Here is a 26751-nt window from a genome sequence, read left to right on the forward strand (position 1 = left end):
ATTGGTTTGTGATAACACTGAAGCCATGAATCAGCTCAGTGTGAGCCCTTATCATGGGCCTTGAAATGATGATCGATAGGATCTTCATGAATTTCGGCATGAATTTCACTAATTTACAATTTTACATGCTGTAGTTTGATAAGTTCCTCTACAAAACTGTGAAATCACCTCATAGCTGAAGCAATCAGGGATCGTTTAATATTTCATATTGAATTTTTTTTTTATTTCTTGTTTCTTTAGAAAATATGTACTTCATGAATACAGACATGACAGACAGACAGACAGACAGACAGACAGACATAGATAGATAGATAGATAGATAGATAGATAGATAGATAGATAGATAGATAGATAGATAGATAGATAGATAGATAGATAGATAGATAGATAGATAGATAGATAGATGTAAATATATAAATATTGGCTACACATATAATATAACATATATGCAGTATAATGTCACACATATATGTGAACATGTATGCAAAATATATGTATCTAAATATGAGCAAATGTATTGTGTCGTGTGTGTGTATACGTATATGTATTTGTATACATATGTATATATATATATATATATATATATATATATATATATATATATATTATATATATATACACACACACACACACACACACACACACCATTGAAAATCACCATTTTCAAAATCATTACAAGCACCGACAGCGATAAACCGAAAATACTGTTACTCGTTGGTTGCTCAGTAACACTTTTATGAATTTTTACAAGGCATGTGACAATGTGATACGTGCAGATTCCCAAATTAGTAATGAGTATAATTTATAAATCCGCCGCTGTCAACAAAAAGAAGCACTGACTTCCTGCGGGTTTCCATCAAAATAAAAGTAGTGTAAAATAAATTAATTAATAAATGATCAGCGTTACTGTAAATAAGTATTTTTTAAATTGTTGTTTTGTATTAGTGTACAATGTTTAAAAATAATAATGTATTCCATGTAGTGGCATTTCATTTAACATTTGACATAATTTATTATTATATATATAGATATATATATATATATATATATATATATATATATATATATATATATATATATATATATATATATATATATTACACAGTTACATTCCCTAAATACTTTTATAATGATGTAACCCAGTTACTATTTTGAGAATTAACTGTAACTAATTACTTTTTTTAAGTAACTTGCACAACACTGGTCACTACTATTGCACTATAACGCTGCTTCTGCCACCTTTTGACAATAGATTTACACTTCGAATTAGGTTGTCTGTCATTAATGACAGTAGCTCATTGGAAAAGGATTAAAAATGCCCTTCATTGTGTTTGCACTAATAAATGCTGCTGCCTGCCAGCTGAAATCACCAATAAAACGGTGTTCCATATTTTTTTATATCATCTTAAATATTAATATCGCAAATTTTTTTAAATATCATGATATAATTTTAAGGCTATATCGCCCACCCCTACTATACACATGTGGTCAGAATTGTTGGTACCCTTTGTAAATATGATCAAAGAAGGCTGTGGAAATAAATCTGCATTGTTAATCATTTTGATCTTTTATTTTATTTATTTTTTAAATACTAAATATATATTTTATATGTATCAATATATGGCTATACATGGTTCATGCATATGTTGCAGAATGTTGAAAAATATACAGTCGTGGCCAAAAATATCGGCACCCTTGGTAAATATGATCAAAAAAGGCTGTGAAAATTAATCTGCATTGTTTATCCTTTTGGTCTTTTAATTAAAAAATTCACAAAAATGTATTGTATAATAATAATTTAAAACGGAGGGAAAATATCATTATGAAATGAATTTTTTTTCTCAAATACTCGTTGGTCACAATTATTGGCACCCCATAAATTCTTATGAGTAAAATATCTCTGAAGTATATTCCCATTCATATTCACAATTTTGAGCACTCCAGCATGATTATAAACATTAAATCATAGAGCTCTGGCTTCCTGTTTCACAGAAATATAAAGAGGAGGGAAAACAAAGCCCAAATTCCCTTAATCATCCATCACAATGAGAAAAACCAAATAATATATTTCTGATTTGCAGTAAAAGATAATGGAGCTTCACAAATTGGTGAAGTGGGTTTTAAGAAAAGAGCTAGAGCAGTGAAAATTCCCATTTCCACCATCAGGGCAATAATTAAGAGTTTCCGACCAACAGAAAATGTTACAAAACTGCCTGGAAGAGGATGTGTGTCTATATCGTCCTAATGTGTGGTGAGAAGGAGAGTTTGAGTAGCTAAAGACTCTCCGATGGTCACAGCTGGAGAATTGCAGAAAATAGTTGAGTCTCTGGTTCAGAAAACCTTTAAAAAATTTGTTGTGTGGTCCTGCATCAACATGTGTTGTTTGGGAGGGTTACAAGAAAAATTCTCCAAGCTCATTCAGAAACAAACTAAAGCATATTCAGCTATCAGCCATGACTGGTAACTTTAAATGGGAATGGCTTCTATGATCAGATGAAACAAAAAAATGAGCTTTTTAGCAGCAAATACTCAAGATGGGTTTTGGTGAACACAGAGAAAAAAAGTACCTCATGTGTACAATGAAATATACTGCTGTATTTTTTGATGTTGTGAGCCTATATTTCTGCTGGAGGTCCTGGACATCTTGTTTAGATACATGGCATCATGGATTCTATCAAATACCAACAGATAAAAAATAAAAAATCAGTAAGTGACTGACCTCTGTTAGATATCTTATAATGGGCCATGTTTGGATCTTCCAACCTTACAATAACCCAAATACAAACCTCAAAAACAACACAGAAATGGGTCACTGAGCTCAAAACCAAGCTTCTGCTATAGCCATTCCAGTCTTCTGACCTGAACCCTACAGAAAATGAGAGGAGTGAACTGAAGAGGAGAAGCACCAACATGGCAGCTGGGAATTTAAAGGGCCTGGAGTGATTCTGGATGACAGGAATGGTCTCTGATCTCTTGTCAGGTGTTCTCTAACCTCATCAGGCTTTATAGGAGAAAATTTAGACCTGGTAAACTGGCAAATTGAGGTTTCAAAAAGTATTGAATAAAAGGGGGCCATTAATTGTGGCCAATGTGTATTAGAGAAAAACATTTATTTCATAATGATATTTCCCCACATTTTAAATTCTAATTATACAATGAGATGATACATTTTTTTGTGAATTTTTTAAATAAAAGACCAAAAGGTTTAACAATGCAGATGAATTTTCACAGCCTTTTTTGATCATATTTACCAAGGGTGCCGATATTTTTGGCCACGACTGTATATTTTTCAACATTCTGCAACATATGCATGAACCATGTGTAGCCATATATTGATGCATATAAAATATATATTTAGCAATAAGACAGTAGCCTACTACAATTCTTTTATTGAAATACTCATTCCTTTTTATTAACACATGGGTTTACATGCAAAATTAAATGTCTCAAAAATACATTCCCAATATGCCTTTAAAGGTCCGCAATTCTATACAGATTCAGGCAAATAAATGTCCACCTTTAATAATTCAGCAGACGCTTTTATCCAAAGCGACTTAAATGAGGACAATAGCAATCAAACCAACAAAGGAGCAATAATATGTATGTGCTGTGATAAGTCTCAGTTAGCCTAACACAGCCTAACACAGTACATGTATCAAGTTTATATATATATATAAATACCTTATAAATACTTGCTTTTGAGAGATGAACTAAAGATTTTGAGTAAGTTACAGGCTTTTGCAGGTAACCCATTGTGTGGTGCTGTTTGTACGAATTGTTTTGAGAAATGCACATACTTCTTTGCAAATATTAAGGATGTTTCGAGAAATGCACCAAAGCCACTGAGAAAAACTGTAATAAAAAGGAATTAATATTTCAATAAAGCAATGTAGTGGGCTACTGTCTTATTGCTAAATATATATTTTATATTTATCAATTTATGGCTATACATGGTTCATGCATATGTTACAGAATGTTGAAAAATATAAGAACTAGAGTCCCATATATCAAAATATATTATTTCATATATTACATTATATCTTGTTTCGTAAGGATAGATAGATAGATAGATAGATAGATAGATAGATAGATAGATAGATAGATAGATAGATAGATAGATAGATAGATAGATAGATAGATAGATATTGTATATTCATATGCCATGTATACTTACAGTATATTGTAATGTAATGTAGTTGTTTTCATTAGGTCCTTTTGCTAAAGCATATATTCATATCACTCTTTTGTTTTGTTCTCCAATATAAAGATGCATTTCCTTGAGAAAGCAATATAAATCCCATTCAGCACGTCACCTGCTGTGAAATCACAGTACGATGTTTTGTCGGGCTGTGTAAGCATGCTGTGTTGAAGGTATTGAGTTTAGCGTAATGGATTTTGGAAAACATTTCTGCTGACATTTTTGAATTGTATCTTAATTTACTTGCACCGTGTAGCCTGTTAAAGGAGGAAATGAGAATATTAAACAAAACAAGTCAAATACATCAGTGCAATTATTTTCTCCATCCCCGTCTTTGCAAAATAAACCAATCCACATTTATGGCACTTTCATTATCCATTATTTCCCTTATTATGAAACACCTTATAACCTGTCAAGTCTTTTATCTCACCAGGCAGGTACTTAACTTCAGTGTTATTAACACAATCCAACTGCCATAGACTCACCACAGGATGCTTTTCCTGCAAAGTGCACCCCTTGATTTCTTTTTAAATTGTTTTAAAGTGCCTTTATTTTCCTTTGACAGACATTAACCTCACAGTGTTAGCCACGACTTGAGGACTTGGCACGCAGGACATCAAAATGGTCAATCAGAGCCAGTAATATTGGTCAGGGTGGTTGATTTGGTCTCTTTGCAATCTTCCAGTCGGCATGAATTGCTGAGACGGACCATTTAAGCAGCATAATTCCATCATTTTAATAGTTTTAATGCTCAACAGGTACGCAGATCTTGGCACCGTCTGCTGTGTTTCCCAAAAGTCACACCCTGTGCCAAGCTGGACTTGAATAATCGAAGTGGTTTTGTGTGCACTCATTCATCTGAAGTGCTCTCTCATAAGTCTTTCTCCAGAGACGAATTTGAGCGGGAAAAGGCGGCACTGTTTCTACATTAATGAGAAGCTCTTTGCTGCATCCCAACTGGACTCTGTAAAGAATGGCTATACGACCCAACATTACACAGTTTTACAGCTATTTATCACATCAACCACAACTGACATACATGTGTGTACACATTTTGATCATGAATACTTCTCAGTATACACATTTTGATATTCAAAGAAGTTTTTGGATTTCGCACTCATCTATGACAATGAAAATAACACATCTCAGATGTACTTAGTAATGCATTTCATGGCTTTGGTGACTTATTTTTTTTTTTTTTTTAAAGGACCTAATATGGCCACCATACTCATAAATGTGCTAATCACATATTATGCATTATGCATGACTATATATATATATATAATATATATATATATATATAGTATATATATATATATATATATATATATATATATATATATATATAGTCCTGAAATGGACATAAGCCACCGAAGGCAAAACAGACACCCGGCAAACACAGATGCAGCACAACAGCAGAACTTCTACGGTTACACAAACTTTGCTTTCGCCCCCTCTAAATCAAACCCCTTTACCAGCATCTGCCATCTGTTCCAGGAGAATCTGTTTCACTCCCCGAGCCAAGCAAGGCCGTTATTGGTCCTAATGGCACTATCAGCTAAGCCGCTAAACCCAATTACTGCTTAAAAAGGGAGGCCACCCCAGCTAATCATGGCCGCCTAACCTGATTTGGCTGTGATGAAGAGATGGGATAAAGATCAGTTAATGCAGGGAGAATGATCTCACAAATACAAAAAACTCAATTCATTTCTCTGGGAGGCCAATCTGTCCGATTCAACGCTAATGGAGTGGAGTTTCATTAGACTCGAGGCGGGCTGCTCGTTCTTATCAGCCTGATGACAAATAATATCAAATAAGGGTGATCTTCATTAGGGACATGTGTCTCAAAAAGCTTCAATTTGTGAGGGGTTTGAGCAAAATGTGTTTATATACTGATCGGAACATCATGGTGGTAGGACATGACTAACATGAAAGTTTCTAAAGTGTACTAAAAGGAATATAAATTTTAGCACACTAAAATAACTCAAGATTATTCATACTTAGGGATTTGAACAAAGCCTGTGTTTGATGTTTTAGCATTTGTGTATCATTTGTACAGACATGAATAATAACTTTAAATCATGTAGCTTGTTCAAAAGAGTGAAGTCTTTGAAGTGACTTTTCTCATCTTAAAAAAATGAAGGATGGATGTGAAAATCATAGAGATTTGGGCCAGGAAGTATCCACCTGCCTAGCAATAGCAACGCACTCAGAACAACAATAAAATAGTAGCATCTGCTCTCATATATTTACTATACTTTTAATAATAATTCATTTACTTTTAGTTATTGCAACAAAATCTGTGTGCACACTTAGCATGATTTACTTTTTATTCTGTTAATTAAAGCAAGGGGTTTTCAATATTAAAATGCCATGAACCACCAGATATGATCCATATATGATATTATTGTGTAGAAAATGTATATTGTAAATGTGAAAAATTTGGAAAATATTTAGGCTACAATATTAAAAAAAAAAAATAATTCTACACAGTATAGTCCTCTACTGTTAGATGTATTTTTTAAAGGATTGATTAATTGATTTTTTTTTTCCCCCTTCTAATTTTTAGATAAATTAGATTTGTGAATTTATCATCCAGGCACTAGAGAGAGGCTTTGAGCTTATAGCTTATCAATTTTTATTGTTTATTTATTTGTATAGTTGAACATTTTATATGTCTAATTTAATATTTTAGCTGCTTTACTGTTTTTTTTTTTATTATTATTATTCATTATTTTAAAATATATAAATATAAATATATAGATATATACATGTTCCTGTAAACTTTTCCTTTTAAAGCAACAACCAGGGTCTTAATTTTTTCTACATTTTCTAACTAAATTTTCTAATTATTTCTAACTTTATAGCAAAACACAAGCGTCTTTGTTTTTCCTTACGGTGAACATCTTCAAAACGCAGCCTTTTTTCCTGTGCGGTTTTAGGCCTTAAAGTCAAGTCCTCTTAACACACTGTTGACCACACCATCTGTTAATAGGTCTGGTCCGACAGCGCGTGTGCATGCGTGTCCACCTGAGGCTAGAAACTCATTTATTGGTCCGCTCTCATCTGCAGCCCTGCAGTAAGTGTGAGTTGCATGAGGCCACAGTGCTGAAGGGCAGGTCTGGCCTAACAGAGCTGGGCCAGGCCTTACAGACGGACATTAGGCCAAACCGGAGTTAAAATCCTATTAGTTTCAACTGGGAATCAGATTATCGGCGTCTCGAGAATCACTCGTCTGGCAACTAGGGTCTAATTTACGCCAATCAACAGCAATTATTGAGGGGAAGGGGAGCATCTATTAGGGAAGCTCATCCACTTAGGCTAATGAATGGGGCAGATTCAATCTCTTACTGAAGAGACGTATTTGGGAACTGCAGCTGGGGGCGAATGCACTGCATTCAAGGGGCACCACTGTTATCTGACTGTGTGTGTGTGTGTGTGTGTGTGTGTGTGTATGTGTGTGTGTGTGTGTGTGTGTGTGTTTGTGTGTGAGGAGAAAAATGGACTACATTCATTCATATATTGAGTTTTATAACGGATGGCAGCCGTATAGATCAGACGTTTCAGATTTTTGGATTGCGTAGTATATTACTTTTGCACTTGGATCAATATATGACAACCTGCGTTATTTGCTTTGTCAATATACTGTCAAACTGTTCATGAGAGAGCTGTGGCTTGCTAAAGTTAATGTACCCTGCTAGACTCTGACTTATTACCTAGAAGGAGAAAAAGTAGGAAAAATAAAGCATTTTATTGTTTTATTAATTGATTTAATGGTTTTAATTTGTTAAATTACATGGAGGGCTAACAAAAGGTAATTGAGTAATTGACTGAACATGCCAACCGAAGTTCTGTTTTGAGAGTTTGAGAGTTGGAAAGAGGACGGTGGGAAATAAGAAGGATTGTGGTACCCTCTAGTGTTTGAAAACCGCAAGTGTTTCCTGCACAAAATTAATTTCTTAAAAAATAATAGCTTATAGTATTTAGTAATGCAAAGGTGTTTTTCCATTACAGGAAGAAATTGAAAAATAAAAAGTCAAACCTGAGAGATAAACCCAGAATTGTGAATTAGTAAGTCGCATCTTTTTATTTATTATTATTTTTATTATTTTATCCCGTGAAGGAAACAAACTTCCATACTAGAGACCTAATACTAATAAATTAATAAATGTAAAAAAAAACGTAAATAAGGTCTAGTTCAAGCAATTTTTTTTTTTTAAGTTTAATGAAGGCCACAGTTTGTCAGACTATATCGTAGTTCATATTCCATAACGCAAGATGTCAGCCTTCAACTAAAAAATGCGCATGGAAAAACAAGGGAATAAGAAGAATATGAAAGGTGAGTTGTCCTTTGAAAGCTGAAGAGGAATATAGATGCTTTACTTACCAGCTCGTCCACTCTTCACTATTTAACAAATGCGGAACATGAGGACGCTGGACTTTTACCTCTGCGTTTATAAATGGTAAATACATAGTAGTAATCAAGACACTTATAATAAAAATTGTGGATAATTGCACTTCTCCAATATTTATTATGTGTTGTAATTGTTGTTGCGTAAAAGCCAGAGAAAAAGGATCGTTATATATGGACCAATCAGATGCGTTACTGTGAAGCACGTGACCTAACACAGCACTAGCTCTGGAGTGTCTGATCTCTTTCTTCTCGTGAAGTTCTTTGTTCTCCATCTAGAAACATCAGCAGCGTCTCAACATGGCGACTAACAGCACGGGCTAACGACGAGCTAGCGTCTCCCCCTCTCACCTGCCGTTAAAGTCTGAAGAATAGTATGCAGCAGCCGTTGAAAAAGTCCCAGAAAGAGTTTACATAATGGAAACGCGGGGGATTGAGCAGATGTTCGACTTCCAGCGGTAACTCACTCACATTTCAAGCTTGAAATGATAGCAGTTGCAGAGCTAATGTAATTAGCCGTAGCATGTTCAACATCAAACTCACAAAAACACAACCGTATGAAATCTTTGAATAATCTTCAGATATATGCATATGAGACTGGGTAGTAAACATAAATGTTTTCTTGTTGCTTTTGCACAAATGTAATTTAATAAACCATATTTGCCATAAAGGCTAATCACACAGTGTAGAATAGTAACGTACTATATGGTTTATGAGAGTGTTGCAGTATGTAAGAAGTCTGGCTGTGTTAATAGTTCATTAAAATATGTTACATAATAACATTTGCTGTTATTTATGTCAACAGTAAGGCTTGTTGCATTAAAAAACTGATCTAAAAAATCAGAATCCATTAGCGTATATTATATTAGCTGATTTTCCCACAAAAACCAATAGGTTTCTTAGGCTTGTCTTTCCGAGCTCTTAGAGTGACTCATACATGACGGCAGAAATAAAGCCCTAATTAGTAACCATTAGTTGAAATGTGTGCACTGCTCAGGTCTCGGACACGGACAGACAGATGTTGGTTTCTGGCAAACGGCTCTTGTCAGAAATAGATCCTGAAACTGGTTGCTATTCCTGTCATCTCATTCTACAGGTTACCAAATGATCGCTTCATCCTGCTGCTGTTGTTGCTGTACTCCCCTGTCGGCGTGTGTTTGATGCTACTGCGAATATTTATTGGTGTCCATGTGTTTCTAGTGAGTTGTGCATTACCTGACAGTATTGTCAGAAGGTAAGAGCTTTAAGAGTTAAAAGACGCCTTCTTTAGATGTCTGGTGTCATTTTTTTTTTTTTTTTTTTTAGTTTTGAGTGTTTTAAATATTTATGTTTACCTTTAAGTATTTAGTTTTTTCTCAGGTTTAGTAATTTTAGTACTTAGCTTTACTTTGTTGCCATGGCAACATTTCTAATTTTCATGCAAGTTTTTTTTTTTCATCTACTGTTTATTTTTTTATTTCAGCCTTTTTTTTAAATGACTAAAATTATTTTTAATGGTTTTAGTTACCAGTAATAACACTGCTGCAGTGACCTCCTCAAGCTTTTTTTGAACAGCATTCATATGTAATTATTTCACATACAGATTTATAAAGAATGTGAGATTTTTGTACTTAATTTGTCACAGGAAGGATATTTAATTGAACTTCAAAGAAGGTAAAAGGGTTTTAAAAATTGTGAATAACTTCGCACCTAAAATACGTGGTTGTCATGTTCTGCCTAATACATGTATATAATTTTAATGTCAGATTTTGAAAATGATATCATATTTCTGTTATTTGTCACTTTTGTTTTGGCAGATTTTGTTTTAGAGTTCGGAATTGTTTTCAGTATTGGTCTTTGTTGTTATAGGTTCATAGTGAGAATAATGTGTTCAGTGCTGGGTCTGCATGTCCGGCAGAATAGCCCACACTTGAGGGACAAAACCTCCCGACTTTACATCTGCAATCACGTTACACATTTCGACCACAATATTATCAACCTTCTTACCTCCTGCAACACGGTGAGTGTTTCTGTTTGTCTTAGTGTTTTCCCAGCATGATGTAATCTCTGTCTCCTCCTCCCCTGCTCTGCCCTTGACCTCTGTGTCTTTCAGTTTTTTTTATTGGTTTACTCGCACAATGAGGTCTATTTCTCCTTTGGCAGCTGTGCTGACTTAATGTTGGGTAGAGGCCAGTGAATGAGGTTCAGTTCTCTTTATTTGCTTACTTCAAATGATTCGCTTTGTTTGGTTGCAGGGCAACGGGAGTAACTTGAATTCATTTTTAAACATTAGGTCATGCTGCTCAGCTTGAATTCATGTCTGCATGAGTTGACCAAGGTTTTAGTTAGAAAAAATAAATATATTTATTATACATTTTAAATGTGTATTTTATTTAGATTATGAATAATTTATTGTAACTGCAAATAAAAATAAACAAAATTGAAAATTCACAGTCAGTGTAATAAGTAATTGTATTAATTATATTAAATTTATATAATTATGTTATATGTAATTACATTATATGCTCAGTATAAATAAGTTTATTGCTATCGTTCAAGATGTTTTTTAAATAATATTTTTATTCTGCAAGGACACATTAAATTGATCAAAAATAACAGAATGTATAATTATCCAGAAGATTTACGTTTAAAATAAATGCTGCTTTTTTTAACTTTCTATTTAACAATGAATATATATAGATAGATAGATAGATATTTTGTTTGAATGTATCACAGATTTTGCAAAAAAAATATTAAGTAGTGCATCTGTTTTCAACACTGAGCAGCAAATCAGCATGTTAGAATGATTTCTGGAGGATCACATGTTTTTCTAGACTGAAGTTATTATGATGTGTTTTTATGTTTGGATAATAGGATTGTTATGATGATTTATGTATGTTAAAATTTGAAATCAGTTACTTTAAATTGTGTTAATATGTCTTAGTTTTTTTTTTTGTTTGTTTGTTTTTTGATCAAATAAATGCAGCCTTAGTGAGCACAAGAGACTTAAACACATCAGCATCCTAAAATATTCTTCCCAACCACTAACTTTTAGATGGTAGTGTATGCATTGCTCAGATGTATTTTAAAATGTACTTTTACCTTCACACAATGCTCCCTACTTGATTCTGCTTCAATAATAAAATAATAAGGCACTATAATTGCTAATTGTTTGACAGTATGGAAAAAAGCAGAGAAACTGTTTGAAACAGTACCTAAATTTCATAAACTCTCCCCTCTATGGAATAACACTAATATATTGACAGGAAAGAAACCTTTCACTTGCCCACTTTGGGCTGCTAAGGGAATTTGTACGCTGGGAGACATCTATAGTAAAGATGGTTTATATTCATTTAATAATCTACAGACTTTGTTTGACATACCTGGTTCTTCTTTTTTTCTTTATTTGAGACTGAGATCAGCCATGAAGGCTTACGGAGTTCCATGGAACACATTACTACCTTAGCATCCACTGGCAGGATTTTTTGATCCTGGAAAAGAGTCTAGAGGACTGGTTTACAAATTTATAACTCCCTTTTAAAAACTCAGTTAAAAACAGTGTAAACGTTTGCCAATTGAGGTAGTGTGGGAAAAGGACTTAGAGCAGGCTGGACTTCGGCCTGATTGGCTTACGGTATGGTCAAATATGAGTGAAACATCTCGAAATTGGAGTCACCAACTTATTCATTTTAAAACTATCCATAGAGCCTATGCGACGCCATATAGACGATACAGAATGGGATTAATATCTGATCCTAACTGCACTATATGTCAAAGATCTGTAACTGGTACAATGTATCACATGTTTTGGGAATGTTCAGTAATTAATCATTTTTGGACTCAAGTTGGTCGGGACTTAGAAGAACTGATTGACCGTAAGATCACTCCGGATCCTTGCCTGTGCTTGCTGAATGATGTCTCTTCTTGGAACCTTGGCACAGTGGACAAAAGGATTCTTTTTTCGGGTTTCACTGCTGCAAAGAAATCAATAATCACACTTTGGTGGGACACTAGGCAGACATCTCAAGACTGTGGTTACTAAATATGCAACAAATAGTTACGATGGAATGCTCCTTAGCTAGATTTAATAAAGCTAAACCAAGAATGGTACAGGCCTGGCAAAGAGCTGTAAAATCTATCGGTGACCTGTTCGTTAGGTAGTGAGATGTAGATGTATCTCCTTAGAATTGTGAAGTATCCATATCTAGGGTATTACTATGTCATCTAAAGTACTTATCTTCTATGTAAGTGCTATGTAGTGCTGACAGAATTGGTTTCTTATCTCTGTTTTGTTTAGTTTTGATTGATTTTTATTAATTTTTTTGTTTGTTTGTTTGTTTGTTTTGTTTGTATGTGTGTGTTCTTTTGAAAATTTAATAAAAAGTAAATCAAAAAAAAAAAAAAAAAAAATAATAAGATACTTTACTTACTATATATCCTGTCCTTTATTTTCCACAGTTCATTACTGTGACCATATGTAACCATGTTTTCTTGTCTGTCTGTGTGTGTTTAGCCACTGCTGGAGGGTCCTGTGGGGTTCTTGTGCTGGGCGAGGGGTTTTATGGAGCTGGGTCAGGGTGTACAGAGCAGGACGGAGCTAATGGAGACCCTCCGCAGGTATTGCTCATCTCCTGCCGCTTTACCCCTCCTACTCTTTCCAGAGGAGGACACCACCAATGGCCGAACGGGTCTCCTCAAGTTCAGGTACTTCAGCATCATGCATCTGCCGTTCCTTCTTTACTTTTAACTGTAGTAAAGTCAAATATTTTTAAGTATTTTTTTTTTTTTTTTTTTCAGCTTTTAAGTAAAGCAGCTTTGAAGAAAAACATAATGTTAATGCTTATATCTAAATATCTTCATGCTTTAAAGGCACATTTAAAAAATTACAAGCAATTACATAGACAGTCAGATGCCGATATGAATAATGTTTGATAAGTTTGGGCCGTTTTGATGCTGAATCTCCAGTGATTTAAATGTGGATCTGTTCTGGGAGGGTTGCCAGGTCCTTTCTAAGCTTCCTTGAAGGGTCTAAGATGTGATCAAGCTTTACTGATCCCTAGGTTTAGCCTTTACTGCCTGTAAATCAGCTGACACCCACTTTGCCATTAACTTTTAGATGACAACATTTCCTTTTTTCTTTAAGAAAGACGCCATTTTTAAAAGACCAACTTCTGTTCTCTCCTCAGCTCTTGGCCTTTCTCTGTGTCTGACGCCATCCAGCCTGTGGCATTGCTGGTGAAGAGGCCTTTCATAGCTTTGGTAATTACATTCAAACCCTTTTTTGTAATCCACTCTTGGTCATTATGGTTGTGACCCTTGTGGTTGCCAGGTGTATATCTCTTTTAACCTGGTTAAATTTTTAAACATTACAACAACAACAAATAAACTGCTTATTCTGAATGTGTATTTAATCCTCCCTTGAAAACTTTATGTCAGTGCTGCACTTGTCATTTCTGTAACTTGTCCTTTCTCGCTTCGCTATGAAACCATCCACCCGGGCATTTAAATGTGACTGAATAATCATGTCTAGAGTTTCCATATCTCTTTTTCATCCTCAAATTCCTGTTAATGCACACAAGAGGGTCCTTGTGAGAGTGTGGCTCATCAGGAGGATATTTATAGCAGTACTGATAAGTGATTCACAGTGCAATAGAAAGACGGACTGTCAAAGGTCGACAGATTGGCTCATAGTGACCTCGTGCTCCCATTACAGCACTGAAAAAAATGGTTTATAATTTTTTTTTTGGTGAACATTGGAGTATGTATATGATCCATTCCCTCAGCTGCTGTATTACATCAGGGTTTTCAACATTTTAGATGCCACGTACCCCCAGTTATGATAATCTTAAAGGGATAGTTCACCCAAAAATCAAAATTATGTCATTAATGACTCACCCTCATGTCGTTCCAAACCCGTGAGATCTCCGTTCATCTTCGGAACACAGTATAAGATATTTTAGATTTAGTCCGAGAGCTTTCTGTCCCTCCATTGAGAATGTATGTACGGTATACTGTCCACGTCCAGAAAGGTAATAAAAACATCTTCAAAGTAGTCCATGTGACATCAGAGGGTCCGTTAGAAATTTTTGAAGCATCGAAAATACATTTTGGTCCAAAAATATCAAAAAACTACGACTTTATTCAGCATTGACTTCTCTCCCCGGGTCTGTTATGAGCGCGTTCACAGCACATCCGGTTCGCGGAACGAATCACTCGATGTAACCGGATCTTCTTGAACCAGTTCACCAAATCGAACTGAATCATTTGAAACGGTTCGCGCGTCAACAATAAGCATTAATCCACAAATGACTTAAGCTGTTAACTTTTTTAACATGGCTGACACTCCCTCTGAGTTCAAATAAACCAATATCCCGGAGTAATTCATTTACTCAAACAGTACACTGACTGAACTGCTGACCGAGCCAGATAACGAACGAAACATTGCCTCGTTCTCGAGTCAAGAACCGGTTGCATCGGTTTTCGGATCACCGGTAGTGATGGGAAGTTCTGTTCTTTCTCCGCGAACCGGTTCTTTCGGACAGTTTGATTCAATAAACCCGGTTGCCGAAAACGGTTCACCAGTTATTTTGCACTCGACGTAATGACTTCATTGGCGATGATTGGCCTTGATTCAAGCCTTCGGTTTACCCGCGCTCATAACATTAGCACAGAATCAGTTCAGAATCAATCACCAAAAGAACCAGTTCGGTTCAGACGCGCTGTGTGTCAGTCTGCTTCACGCATGCGCAGTATCATCAGCTCCTCGGTTCTCGAACCGGACGCGTCCGACAGAAACGGTTCTTGACTCGAGAACGAGTCAATGTTTCGTTCGTTATCTGGCTCGGTTCAGTCAGTGTACTGTTTGAGTAAATGAATTACTCCGGGATATTGGTTTATTTGAACTCAGAAGGAGTGTCAGCCATGTTAAAAAAGTTAACAGCTTAAGTCATTTGTGGATTAATGCTTATTGTTGACGCGAACCGTTTCAAACGATTCAGTTCGATTTGGTGAACTGGTTCAAGAAGATCCGGTTACATCGAGTGATTCGTTCGCAAACGCGATGTGCTGTGAACGGCGCGCTCATAACAGACCCAGGAGAGAAGTCAATGCTGAATAAAGTCGTAGTTTTTGATATTTTTGGACCAAAATGTATTTTCGATGCTTCAAAAAATTCTAACGGACCCTCTGATGTCACATGGACTACTTTGAAGATGTTTTTATTACCTTTCTGGACGTGGACAGTATACCGTACATACATTCTCAATGGAGGGACAGAAAGCTCTCGGACTAAATCTAAAATATCTTATACTGTGTTCCGAAGATGAACGGAGGTCTCACGGGTTTGGAACGACATGAGGGTGAGTCATTAATGACATAATTTTGATTTTTGGGTGAACTATCCCTTTAAAATTTAAAAGGTGTCTGTCACACAACTCTGTTCCCCTTTCGGGCTTGAACTGATGGTAAAGGGGCATAGAGGACCTACAATAATGTACAGTATTTGAAAAATAATGTGTTCTTTGAACATTAAAGCATGTCAACATATTCTGCAACACCAAATATACATAATAATGATCTTTAAAAATAGCATCATATGACCCCTTTAATGCTGGGTCTTTAATTCTAAGTGTAGATGGTTCTACTCTGGAATTTCAAGCAAACTAAAAAAAAAAAAATGGGGGGTGATATTAGATGCTCATTTAACATTTTTTCCTCATGTTCAGAACACTGTCAAGACATCATTTTTTAATTTTAGAAATATTGCCAGATTACATCCTGTGTTGTCATTCCCGGTGCCTGAAAAGTTCATTAACATCTTTGTATTTTCTCGCATTGATTACGGCAATGCTTTGCTGGCCGGGGTTATAAAAGCTACCCTAAATAAATTACAGTTGGTTCAAAATTCAGCTGCTCGAATCCTGTCTGGAAACAGGACAAAGGATCACATCACTCCTGTCTTGGAGTCTTTACACTTTTTTAAAACTCTTTGGATCTTTAAAGGATAAACGCTCTACTGTAGCTTTAAGTCTTATATATGTAAATTACCTGTTACAATTTGCTTACCTGTTTGCATGTGAAATCAGCTGGTGCAGCTCACACTGACATTCAGGACAGGACGTGGGAGCGTGTTGCTCAATACTATATAGGTGTTTTATGCAAATTGTGGGTTTCATATGTTACTGTGCTTATGGTTGTGATGGTAATACTTGGACAATTTCTGAATTACCTGCTTTTGTAGCTCTGTAAATGATCTTGGTCAACTTTAGAGGGTAGGTTGCATTGTGAATGTGAAAGTATGTGTATATAAGTGTCAAGTCATCTACATGCACATAACTGTATTCTGTTAAACACTAGCATGGGGATGATATAAAAGGTCTTTCTTGGTTTTTCTCTCTTTTTTTTCTTTTCCAGAACACACCAGAATCCTCATGGCTGACAGAGCTGCTATGGACCTTTTTTGTACCATTCACAGAATACCATGTAAGGTACTACATATTACAATCTCTCCTTTGTCCAGTGGCTTTATTTTAAATGTACAATCCTCTATTGCTGCTCTCGCCAGGCCAGCACTGGTAATACGACAATAATTAAGCTTTTTAGAATTTAATAGGCTCAAGTGTCTTAGGTATGCAGCTTATAAGAGCGACAGTTTCAGTTTTAATCTTGAATTTTTGTGTATACCTGCCTGTTGCTAAATACATTACTTTTATTACTGTCACTTTTGAATATTTGGTTAGTATATGCTTTCACACAATTGCAAATATTTTGTTTTATATGATGTTGACATTTAGAAATAGATGTTAGTGTTTAATGATAATGATAATGATTTGTTGTAAATGAGTCAGAAGCATTTTGTGTTCCTGAATAGGTTATGTTCTTTCTCACTCGTGTTAAGTGTTTTTCATAAAAAAATGTAAGGCATTGTTTTGAAATGCTCTCAACCAGATGGCTTCCACCATTGTCTAAAGAAGACGGTGAATCCTATCAAGAATTTGCCAGCAAAGTTCAAGAGGTAAAGAGGCTTTGTGTGTGTGTGTGTGTGTGTGTGTGTGTGTGTGTGTGTGAGATGTCTGTGTATTATTTTATTTATCAGAGGTTGCATTTTACCTTAATGGTAAGCATAAGAGACTTTAAGAAATCGAACTGACCCCAATTTTTTTTTAATGGTAGTGTACACTTGTGGCCAAAAGTTTTAGCAGTGACATAAATTTTGTGAGAAATCGATCCATCAATAAATTTTGTGTTTTGCAAAGTTTGCTGCTTCAGTATTTGTAGATTATTTTTCCACGTTTCTATGGTATACTGAAAAACAATGATAAGCATATCATAATGTTTAAAAGCTTTTATTGGCAAAAAATAAATAAAAATACAATGAGTCAATATTTACAGTGTTGACCATTGTTCTTCATAACCTCTGCAATTCACTCTGGCATGTGGATATTAGCTTCTGGGCCAAATCCTGACTGATGGAGATCCATCAAAAAACCATTTTTTTTTTTTTTTTTAAGTTAATTTTTTGGGGGCCAATGAAGCTTTTAGCAGTTATTTAAAATGCATCTGATCACTCTACACAATAATTTAGAAACGATGTGAATGAACACCGCAACAGCTTAAAGGGTTTGTTCACCCAAAAATGAAAATTTATTTTGCTTTTTACTGAGGCATGATGGGTGTTTGTTGTTTTTTTCTTTCTTATTTATGCAGTGGAGTTATATATAAAAAAAAAATGTCTTTGATCTTTCAAGCTCTATCGTTGCAGTCAGCGGGTGTTGCATTCCTTCAGTCCAAAAACGTGAAATAAAAAGCGCCCTTCCATTAAAAAAAAATAAATAAATAAAAAGTGTATCACACGGCTCCGGGGGGTGAACAAAGGCCTCCTGTAGTGAATCAATGTGTTTTTGTAAGAAAAATATCCATATTTAAAACGTAATAATAACTTGAATCTAGCTTGCGCTCACTGTTGTGAACTAAGCAGTTCCGGGGGAATGACGTATGAGGTCAGCTTTGCACATGCGCTACTCAGAAGTGATGTTGGTTACTGCATGATGATTGGAATCGCGAAAATGGCCTTAAGCTAATACCTAAATAAACTGTGAAAAGAAACATCACGGACGAAATGGTCCTGAGAGCGCTGCACGAGCTTGCAGCGCTATCTGCAGGACAGTTCAAAGCATTCAAATGATTCAAAGCACCAAACGTGAGCAGAATCAGCACTGAAATGTGATGGCAGTGAAAATTTGAGCTTGCTAGTGCTCTCATAAAATTCACAACAGTTGTGCTGTAATTATATAATAGGCTGTAGTGTGATGCACTACATGTCTGCTTGTTCAGGACTGTTTTTAGTTGTGATTCACTTAGTGCTGCTCTTGGCTTGAGCTGCTTTAATTTGCAACATTCGTCAATAGAAACTGTTATAAATCTGTTGTTGTTTACAAAGAAGTTTCAGTGTCGTCATCCTTCAGAAATCATTCTAATATGCTGATTTGCTGAAACATTTCTCAGTTTTGCTGCTTAAAATTTTCGTTGAAACAATGATACCACTCAAACATTTGTATAATATTTAAAAAAGAGAGAGAAATTAATAATTTCATCATGCATGAAAGTGACAAAAAGTGAGTGAAGATATTTAAAATGATTTCTATTTAATAAATGCATTAATGAATTTAATATTTGATAAATGCAAATAAATGCGGTTCATTAAACTTTATATTTATCAAAAAATCCTGAAAAATAAAGTGCATCATCATTTCCACACAAAATATGAAGCAGCAATTTTTTTTCAACATTGATAATAATCAGAAATGTTTCTTGAGAGTCAAATAAATTGTAATATTTCTAAAAGATCATGTGACACTGAAAACTGGACTAATGAAGAAGAAAATCCTGCTTTGCATTACAGGAATAACAAAATTGTATAATGTATTAAAATTGGAAAAAAAAAAAATAATGTTTCACTTTCTTTTTCATTTTTTTCTTTTTTTTTTAATCAAATAAATTCAGCCTTGATGAGCAGAAGATAGTGATTTCAAAATCATTAATAATTGTAATGTTTCCAAACTTTTGTTTTAATAATAATAAATTAATAAAAACTACTTAATAATAAAAAAATAAATAATATTTGTATTTTGTATATTGATTAATTTATTATATTTTATATTATATATTATATTGTTGTCATTGTTTTTTTGTGATGTGTTTTATTTTTTGTGTTTCAGTATGTATTTTTACAATATAAGATATATTTGTATATAGCCTACTTAAATATATATTTTTAATAATGAGTGCTGTGGGCGTGGCTTGGGGCGTGCTCAGATTTTCCTTATTTTTTGTCTCTAGCTGATCACATGCTAGTTAGCTTCCTCTGCTCCTGTTAACAAACGTTGGTTTTCACGAGACTCACCTGTGTTTTTAAGAGATTCACAGGTCTGGTGTAGTACGTTGGTTTTCACGGGAATTGCTTATGTGTAAAGCTGATGTCGTAAGTTATGTTCAAGTGGTTATTACGTTTTGAATATTGATATTTTTCTTACAAAAATGCATCGTGTCACTACAGGAGGCCTTTGTTCATCCCCAGGAGCTGTGTGAGACAACTTTTCTTTTTTTTCTTTTTTTTAAGGGCGCTTTTTATTTCATGTCTTTAGGACTGAAAGAATGCAAAACCCACTGTCTGCAAGGATAGAGCTTGAAAGATCAAAGACAATTTTTTTATATAACTCCGACTGGATTCGTCTGAAAGAAGAAAGTCATATACACCTAGGAGGCCTCGGGGGTGAGGAAAACGTAGCCTAATTTTCATTTTTGGGTGAACTAACCCTTTAAGCAGCAAACTTTGCAAAACACAACATTTATTTCACTCCCAAAACTTTTGGCAATGACTGTAGGTCTATTAGTCCTATTTCCAAAAATCAGACTGCCGCGATTTCAGTCAGACTAAAGCGTTCTTAGAAGAATTATTGCACAAGATCTAGTGAAACAAACATTTGAAGAGCATGTAAATGCATTTACAAGTCCACTGCCTGTTGAAAGTATGCGAGTCATGCTTCTGTAGCAATAAATGCTTTCTGAAATGCCTTGAAATTAAATGGATTTGAAACCATTTTCAAATGTCATACTTGGTTGAATTACCATTAAAACATCTTCAGACAAACCATTACTACTTTTCACCTGCCTAACCTTCAGATCTATTTCTTGTACAGTTCAAAGCTTTGACTAGTTTTGGTGTGTGGTTTGATGTAATGTCCATTGTGTCCCTCCGTCAGCTGCTGGCCACCGAGCTGGGTGTGATCTCCACACAGATCACTAAAGCAGACAAAGCCGAGCACATCAAAAGGAAAAGACACACTGCCGCTGAGACTGCACATTCAAGTAAGAACGGATTCAATGGTGAGAAATGGAATTATGATGTATACATCCATAATGTTAGATCACTGGATCTATATAGAAGATGCATTTAGTATTGTAATTTAACACCAAACTAAATTTTTGTCTTCAGATTTGGGTGCCAGACCTCGCACAGTGGCACAGGGTTTCCTGGGCACAAATGCAGGAGCTGAAGACTCACGAGTAGCATGTATGGCACAGCAGGTGAAAGAGGTGCTGCCTGACATCCCGTTTTCGGTCATCACCAGAGATCTGTGTATGTCATCCTCCCTTAACGCTTTGCATTAACAGATTAGCTTCGTTTGCTTCAAAAAGCATATGTGCCATTATACACTTCCGTGGCTCCTGCATATGCGTACTAATGCAAAACTGATTCCTTGGGATTAAGCAATGCAGTTTGAGCCAGAATAGATTTGGTTAAGTTTTCTTTTGTCTCTGTACAGTGCAGACCAACTGTGTGGACACAACCATAACCAACCTGCTGGAGCATACTGAGCAGTTCAGCTCGGAGGCGGCTGCAGGCACACCTTTAGGTTCAGCCAAACAAACATCTCTCTCCACCCTGTCTGTAACAGCATCCACACCTAATTTAAAGGTACAGATGACCCTCACATTCTCACCCATTCAGAAAAATGCAGGAGCAAATGAATCTAATGAATTCTTTAGTCAAAATTTGTCCATTTATTACACAAAATTTATAAATAAAATTTGCAATATTCTTTATTGCACCACAGCAAAAACAGGCCCTGTGTTTTGGGTTTGATCCTATATTAGTGAATTACCTATAAATACTACCGCCTCAGACTTTTTTCTGACAGGATATTTATGTAGATATGTCTGTGTATTCATTCAACAGCCAGCTGCCAAATCTTTTGGGAGAACACCCATAGACAGACACATGTCTCTACAGGAGAGAAAAGAAGCCTTATACGAATATGCAAGAAGGTAATAGTTTTAAACTTTTAAATGATATTTAAAATGTTAAATCTTTGTGCCTGAAATTCATTGTATGCCAGTATACACAAGGTTTGTTGTAAAATAAAGGTATGTTGCACTCCGTTTTTATTTGAGTGGAGTAATCTGATTCTTTATTTTCTATTCACCCCACCTGCAGACGATTCATCGAAAAACATGGACTGAACAAAGTGGATGATCTTTGACCGTGGACAAAGACTTACCTGAGGAATTGTTTAGAAAAGACAACTGCTTAACAGAAAATCCACATAGACGAAGAAATTATAGAGTTGACCCAGAATGAAACAACATTTGTGTTCACCAAACATGCCGAGAGATGGATGGATTTTTCCTTTCTTGTTTTTGTTTCTTTGTAAATCTTCTTGCATGGCAATCATGCATGTCTTTTTATTATTTCTCTCTGCAACAGAAAACAATTATTTTGGTAAACAATTTGTATTAAGACCCAGTGACCTTGGCACACTTCATATTATTTTTATAAGGTCCTTGGATAGAGATTAGGGGATCAGAAACATATGAAGGTGAGCCGAAACACAACTTGAGGTACGTTATGTTGTCAAGGATACATGTTGATACAATATCAGCTTTTAAAGACATTAAAAATCATAGAAATGCAAAGACTGCTCTCATTGTGTCTCTTAATACATCACCTGCCTTTTATTTATCCTATTGATGCAATATTTTATTTTTTCCATGAAAATGTGGTTGTGGGAGATGCATGTTGAATTCTTGAATAGGCATATAGCATTTAGCTTTAAAATACTTTTTGGAAAGATTTATTTTCAGATGAATGATGGGCACCCAGATACACAACACTAAAAAGCTTTAACTGGTCAGCTTTAACACATTTACACAAAATTAGCTTCATAGATAAGCTTTAAACCTATTCGATTTTTATTTCTTTATTGCTGCCATATAAATGAATTATCACCTTGTAATTGTCATGAGAGAGACTAAATTGTATGGTTAAACTGTGAAAATGGCTTCAGCATTGATTTTATTGTTCTTTACAAGCAAGTGCGTTTTGGAAAATATCCCTGCAGCCCCTCCCATTTCACAAAAACGTTTGATTTTTTTTTTTAGATAAGCGCGTGAATGTCTAGAGCCGTTATTACCGCGCTTCCAGCCAATGGCCATAAAGACTTTCTAGTGATGTCAGCGCCTGTACGAACCAATCATAACAATGAGCATACAAAGCAGCCAATGAGAATGCTGGAGAGGGCGTGCAGCAACCAATGAGAATGATGGAGCTGTAGGCGATTTCCCTAGACTGAATAAGTAGGAGCACATCTCTTACTGCGACCTCATTGTCGAGGATTTTGAGTTACAAGGGGTTGGTTCGGTTATATTGTGGTGTTAAACAAACAAATAATCAAGGATGAGGGAGATTGTGCATTTACAGGCTGGACAGTGCGGCAACCAGATTGGTGCTAAGGTAGGAACTGAACATATATTTATTTTTAATCGTAGTCTGTTAAATAACAATAGGGCTTTGGGGGTTAAAAGGCTAACCCGCGGCTTTAAGAACATTAATTTGTTCTAGTTTAAGAGATTTCTAATACACTGCGTTCTATTCTGATTATCGCTTTTAATGTCCACTATCAAGAGCTGTTATCGTCTAAATATGGTCCTGAATTAATCTCACACGCAACAAGTTTTTCAATAAAATCTTATTTTTTGTATCCTCAATATTGAAGTGACGAAAACTGACACGATTTTTTTTTTAAAGAAACGTTTATTTTATGAAAAATCATAACTATTGGAATGAAGTAATGGTGAAACAATGCGTTAGTTTTAGGGTGTTGGCCGCACCGGACCGGCGTAATGTCCGATTCAAAAGCGAATCGGTTCTTTTTGATGATTTGGATGAGCCGAATTGCTCGAGTTCTCGCTCCTCTACAGATGACACCCGACTGTACAGGAGAGTTGACGCAAGCGAATCACGAACCGTTTAAACGAGTCGATTCGCTTGAAAGAATCATGTGTCGTAATGTGGCCGGTTGCATCTGGTTCAGCTCATGGAAAAGTGCGGGAACGCTAATATCTTGACGCAAATACCATTCATGCCCCGTGCAGAAATGGGATTTCAATCGTTTTGCCCCATTGAGCAATATTCGTTAACATTGGCGACATTAGTGGAACAATGACTCGCGCTGTTTCTTTAAGATCCCGGTTGGTGTAAAATGGCCCCGGTGACTTGGCAAACTCCATTTTACAATTATGGAGAGCGTGTAACGGGATGCGTTGGCCATTCAGTGTTGGATTAGCCTGCTTTTTAATCCCTTCCTTTGACTTTTTTATGAACTAAATCCATTTAAATACTTTTTTGTCCAAGGTCCAAGAAAATTTAAATGGCATTTAATTTAACTTTCTTGTTCCTATTTTTGAATCCATCTCGTTTTAGTTCTGGGAAGTCATTAGTGACGAGCATGGAATTGACCCGACTGGCAGTTACCATGGCGACAGTGACCTTCAGCTGGACAGAATTAATGTTTATTATAATGAAGCCTCAGGTGAGCAGAAATCTGATACGTTCTGTAATGTTCATTCACTTGACAATTTGCATGTGCACATAACCACTTACGATTTGTCCTAAAATTGTTCTCCTCGTCTAGGTGGAAAGTATGTTCCACGTGCTGTGCTGGTTGATTTGGAGCCTGGTACAATGGACTCTGTGAGGTCCGGTCCATTTGGTCAGATCTTCAGACCAGATAACTTTGTTTTCGGTAAGTTTTAATATGCACCCAAACGCAACGCTTGGCTGCCAACTGTTTAGTTGGGGCATTTTGGGACATCTGATTTAGAAAAGCTTGATCCCGCACTGGCTCTGAACAAAATTTGAATGCCAGATGGGTGACCTGATATGGACCTAGTTCCCTTTTTGCATAGAAGCAACTAAACGCCCAAGCTTTTTTTTTTGTTGTCCTCTGATAGGCCAGAGTGGTGCTGGAAACAACTGGGCCAAGGGCCACTACACTGAAGGAGCTGAGCTGGTTGACTCCGTTTTGGATGTGGTCCGGAAAGAGGCGGAGAGCTGTGACTGTCTGCAGGGCTTCCAGCTCACTCACTCCTTGGGTGGAGGCACAGGGTCCGGTATGGGCACCCTCCTCATTAGCAAAATCCGTGAGGAGTATCCTGACCGTATCATGAACACCTTCAGCGTGGTGCCCTCCCCTAAAGTCTCAGACACCGTGGTCGAGCCCTACAACGCCACACTGTCTGTCCATCAGCTGGTGGAAAACACAGATGAAACCTACTGCATCGATAACGAAGCCCTTTACGACATCTGCTTCCGCACTCTCAAACTCACAACGCCCACATACGGTGACCTCAACCACCTCGTCTCCGCCACCATGAGCGGTGTCACTACCTGCTTGAGGTTCCCTGGCCAGTTGAACGCAGATCTTCGTAAACTGGCGGTGAACATGGTACCCTTCCCTCGCCTTCACTTCTTCATGCCCGGCTTCGCTCCTCTGACCAGCAGGGGCAGCCAGCAGTACCGTGCCCTGACCGTTCCTGAACTCACCCAGCAGATGTTCGATGCCAAGAATATGATGGCCGCTTGCGACCCCCGTCACGGCCGCTACCTGACCGTTGCCGCCGTCTTCCGTGGCCGCATGTCCATGAAGGAGGTGGACGAGCAGATGCTCAACGTTCAGAACAAGAACAGCAGCTACTTCGTCGAATGGATCCCCAACAACGTCAAGACCGCCGTCTGCGACATTCCACCCCGCGGGCTCAAGATGGCCGCCACCTTCATTGGCAACAGCACTGCTATCCAGGAGCTGTTCAAGAGAATCTCCGAGCAGTTCACAGCCATGTTCAGGCGCAAGGCTTTCCTGCATTGGTACACAGGAGAAGGTATGGATGAGATGGAGTTCACCGAGGCGGAGAGCAACATGAACGACCTGGTGTCTGAGTACCAGCAGTACCAGGATGCCACCGCTGAGGAGGAAGGAGAGTTTGAGGAGGAGGGCGAAGAGGAGCTTGCTTAAGTTAACCAGTCGGTTCTGTTTAATGTCTTTTCCTTTTTTCTAATCTTGTGACTTCATTTTGTTTTTCTTGCTGTATTTCCTGTCACTTAATACCTTTGGTTGTACCTTTTCGTGTTAATGTTAATAAAACAAATATTAGAACGTGACTGGTTTACTAGTGTTTCTCTAAGGCAAAAGTAAAAATTATTAGACATTTGAAAGCTAAGGGGGTTGGTTAACTGAGCCTGAATTTGAACCACTTTTGCATTTTAATTGTAACTTGAAGATTTAAGATTATGCAACAATTTCAAAATATATGTATATTAAAAGTGCAGATTTGTGTATTTTACAAACATGATTAGAACATTCCAGAAATGTACAAATATGCACACAAATCCTACTTATTTTTACACATAAATGCACATACTGTGAAGTACAATAATCTTTCTATTCCATCCGCAGTCTCAGTTTGTACACATTTGTAAAGCATCTTTTATAATTTCCTGATGCATGTTAAAAATTCATTACACAGAACTGGTGTTTCACGTGACCGTCTGCTCTGAGGTGTTCAGCATTCATACGAGAGGAAGCGTATAGCCACTGCCTTCCTCTAAACCAACCACTTACATTTGCATGGACAAAAGCCCAGGCCACAATCACATCTCTGCTCTGTCTCTGTGGCCCTTGGCTACATGATCATTTCATTTCTGATGACCTAATCTGAAAGTACACTTAGCATGACATTTGATTGGACGACTATAGCAATGGATTCTAATGAGAATAAATAGTAGCTAAGTGATTAAAGTTTCTCTTTGTCCAGAGCCATGTGGTTA

General features: G+C 36.4%; 2 protein-coding genes across 4 annotated transcripts; both read left to right on the forward strand.

Annotated features, from left to right (window-relative positions):
* Positions 1–8643: 8643 nt before the first annotated feature.
* LOC109101655 (lipid droplet-regulating VLDL assembly factor AUP1) lies at positions 8644–22562 on the forward strand. 3 transcript variants are annotated; one of them, XM_042769908.1, is made up of 13 exons: positions 8644–8661; positions 8889–9067; positions 9706–9843; positions 10458–10608; positions 13102–13292; positions 13775–13847; positions 17001–17074; positions 17535–17601; positions 20849–20972; positions 21082–21225; positions 21413–21564; positions 21826–21914; positions 22084–22562. In XM_042769908.1, the coding sequence occupies exons 2-13, from the start codon at positions 9027–9029 to the stop codon at positions 22127–22129; spliced, it is 1290 nt and encodes a 429-aa protein (XP_042625842.1). In that variant the 5' UTR covers positions 8644–8661; positions 8889–9026; the 3' UTR covers positions 22130–22562. The 3 variants fall into 3 exon arrangements, with proteins under 3 accessions (XP_042625842.1, XP_042625841.1, XP_042625843.1); XM_042769907.1 differs by lacking the exon at positions 8644–8661 and having other exon boundaries at positions 8857–9067; XM_042769909.1 differs by lacking the exon at positions 8644–8661 and having other exon boundaries at positions 8857–9067; positions 20849–20954.
* Positions 22563–23221: 659 nt separating this feature from the next.
* On the forward strand, positions 23222–26085 carry LOC109101654 (tubulin beta-4B chain-like). Its single transcript, XM_019115050.2, has 4 exons — positions 23222–23379; positions 24349–24457; positions 24560–24670; positions 24879–26085. Exons 1-4 carry the CDS (start codon positions 23323–23325, stop codon positions 25937–25939), a joined length of 1338 nt encoding a protein of 445 aa, XP_018970595.1. The 5' UTR covers positions 23222–23322; the 3' UTR covers positions 25940–26085.
* The last annotated feature ends 666 nt before the right edge of the window (positions 26086–26751 follow it).

This window comes from Cyprinus carpio, chromosome A14 (assembly GCF_018340385.1).
Source record: "Cyprinus carpio isolate SPL01 chromosome A14, ASM1834038v1, whole genome shotgun sequence".
Taxonomy (NCBI): Eukaryota; Metazoa; Chordata; class Actinopteri; order Cypriniformes; family Cyprinidae; genus Cyprinus; species Cyprinus carpio.

Excerpts from the sequence above, each read along its gene's own strand:
- LOC109101655 (XM_042769908.1), top strand. The coding sequence starts at position 9,027 with ATGGAAACGCGGGGGATTGAGCAGATGTTCGACTTCCAGCG. Across the intron at positions 10,609-13,101 it reads TTCTTACCTCCTGCAACACG|CCACTGCTGGAGGGTCCTGT; the intron begins GTGAGTGTTTCT and ends GTGTGTGTTTAG. Across the intron at positions 13,293-13,774 it reads ACGGGTCTCCTCAAGTTCAG|CTCTTGGCCTTTCTCTGTGT; the intron begins GTACTTCAGCAT and ends TTCTCTCCTCAG.
- LOC109101654 (XM_019115050.2), top strand. The coding sequence starts at position 23,323 with ATGAGGGAGATTGTGCATTTACAGGCTGGACAGTGCGGCAACCAGATT. Across the intron at positions 23,380-24,348 it reads GCAACCAGATTGGTGCTAAG|TTCTGGGAAGTCATTAGTGA; the intron begins GTAGGAACTGAA and ends ATCTCGTTTTAG. Across the intron at positions 24,458-24,559 it reads TTATTATAATGAAGCCTCAG|GTGGAAAGTATGTTCCACGT; the intron begins GTGAGCAGAAAT and ends CTCCTCGTCTAG.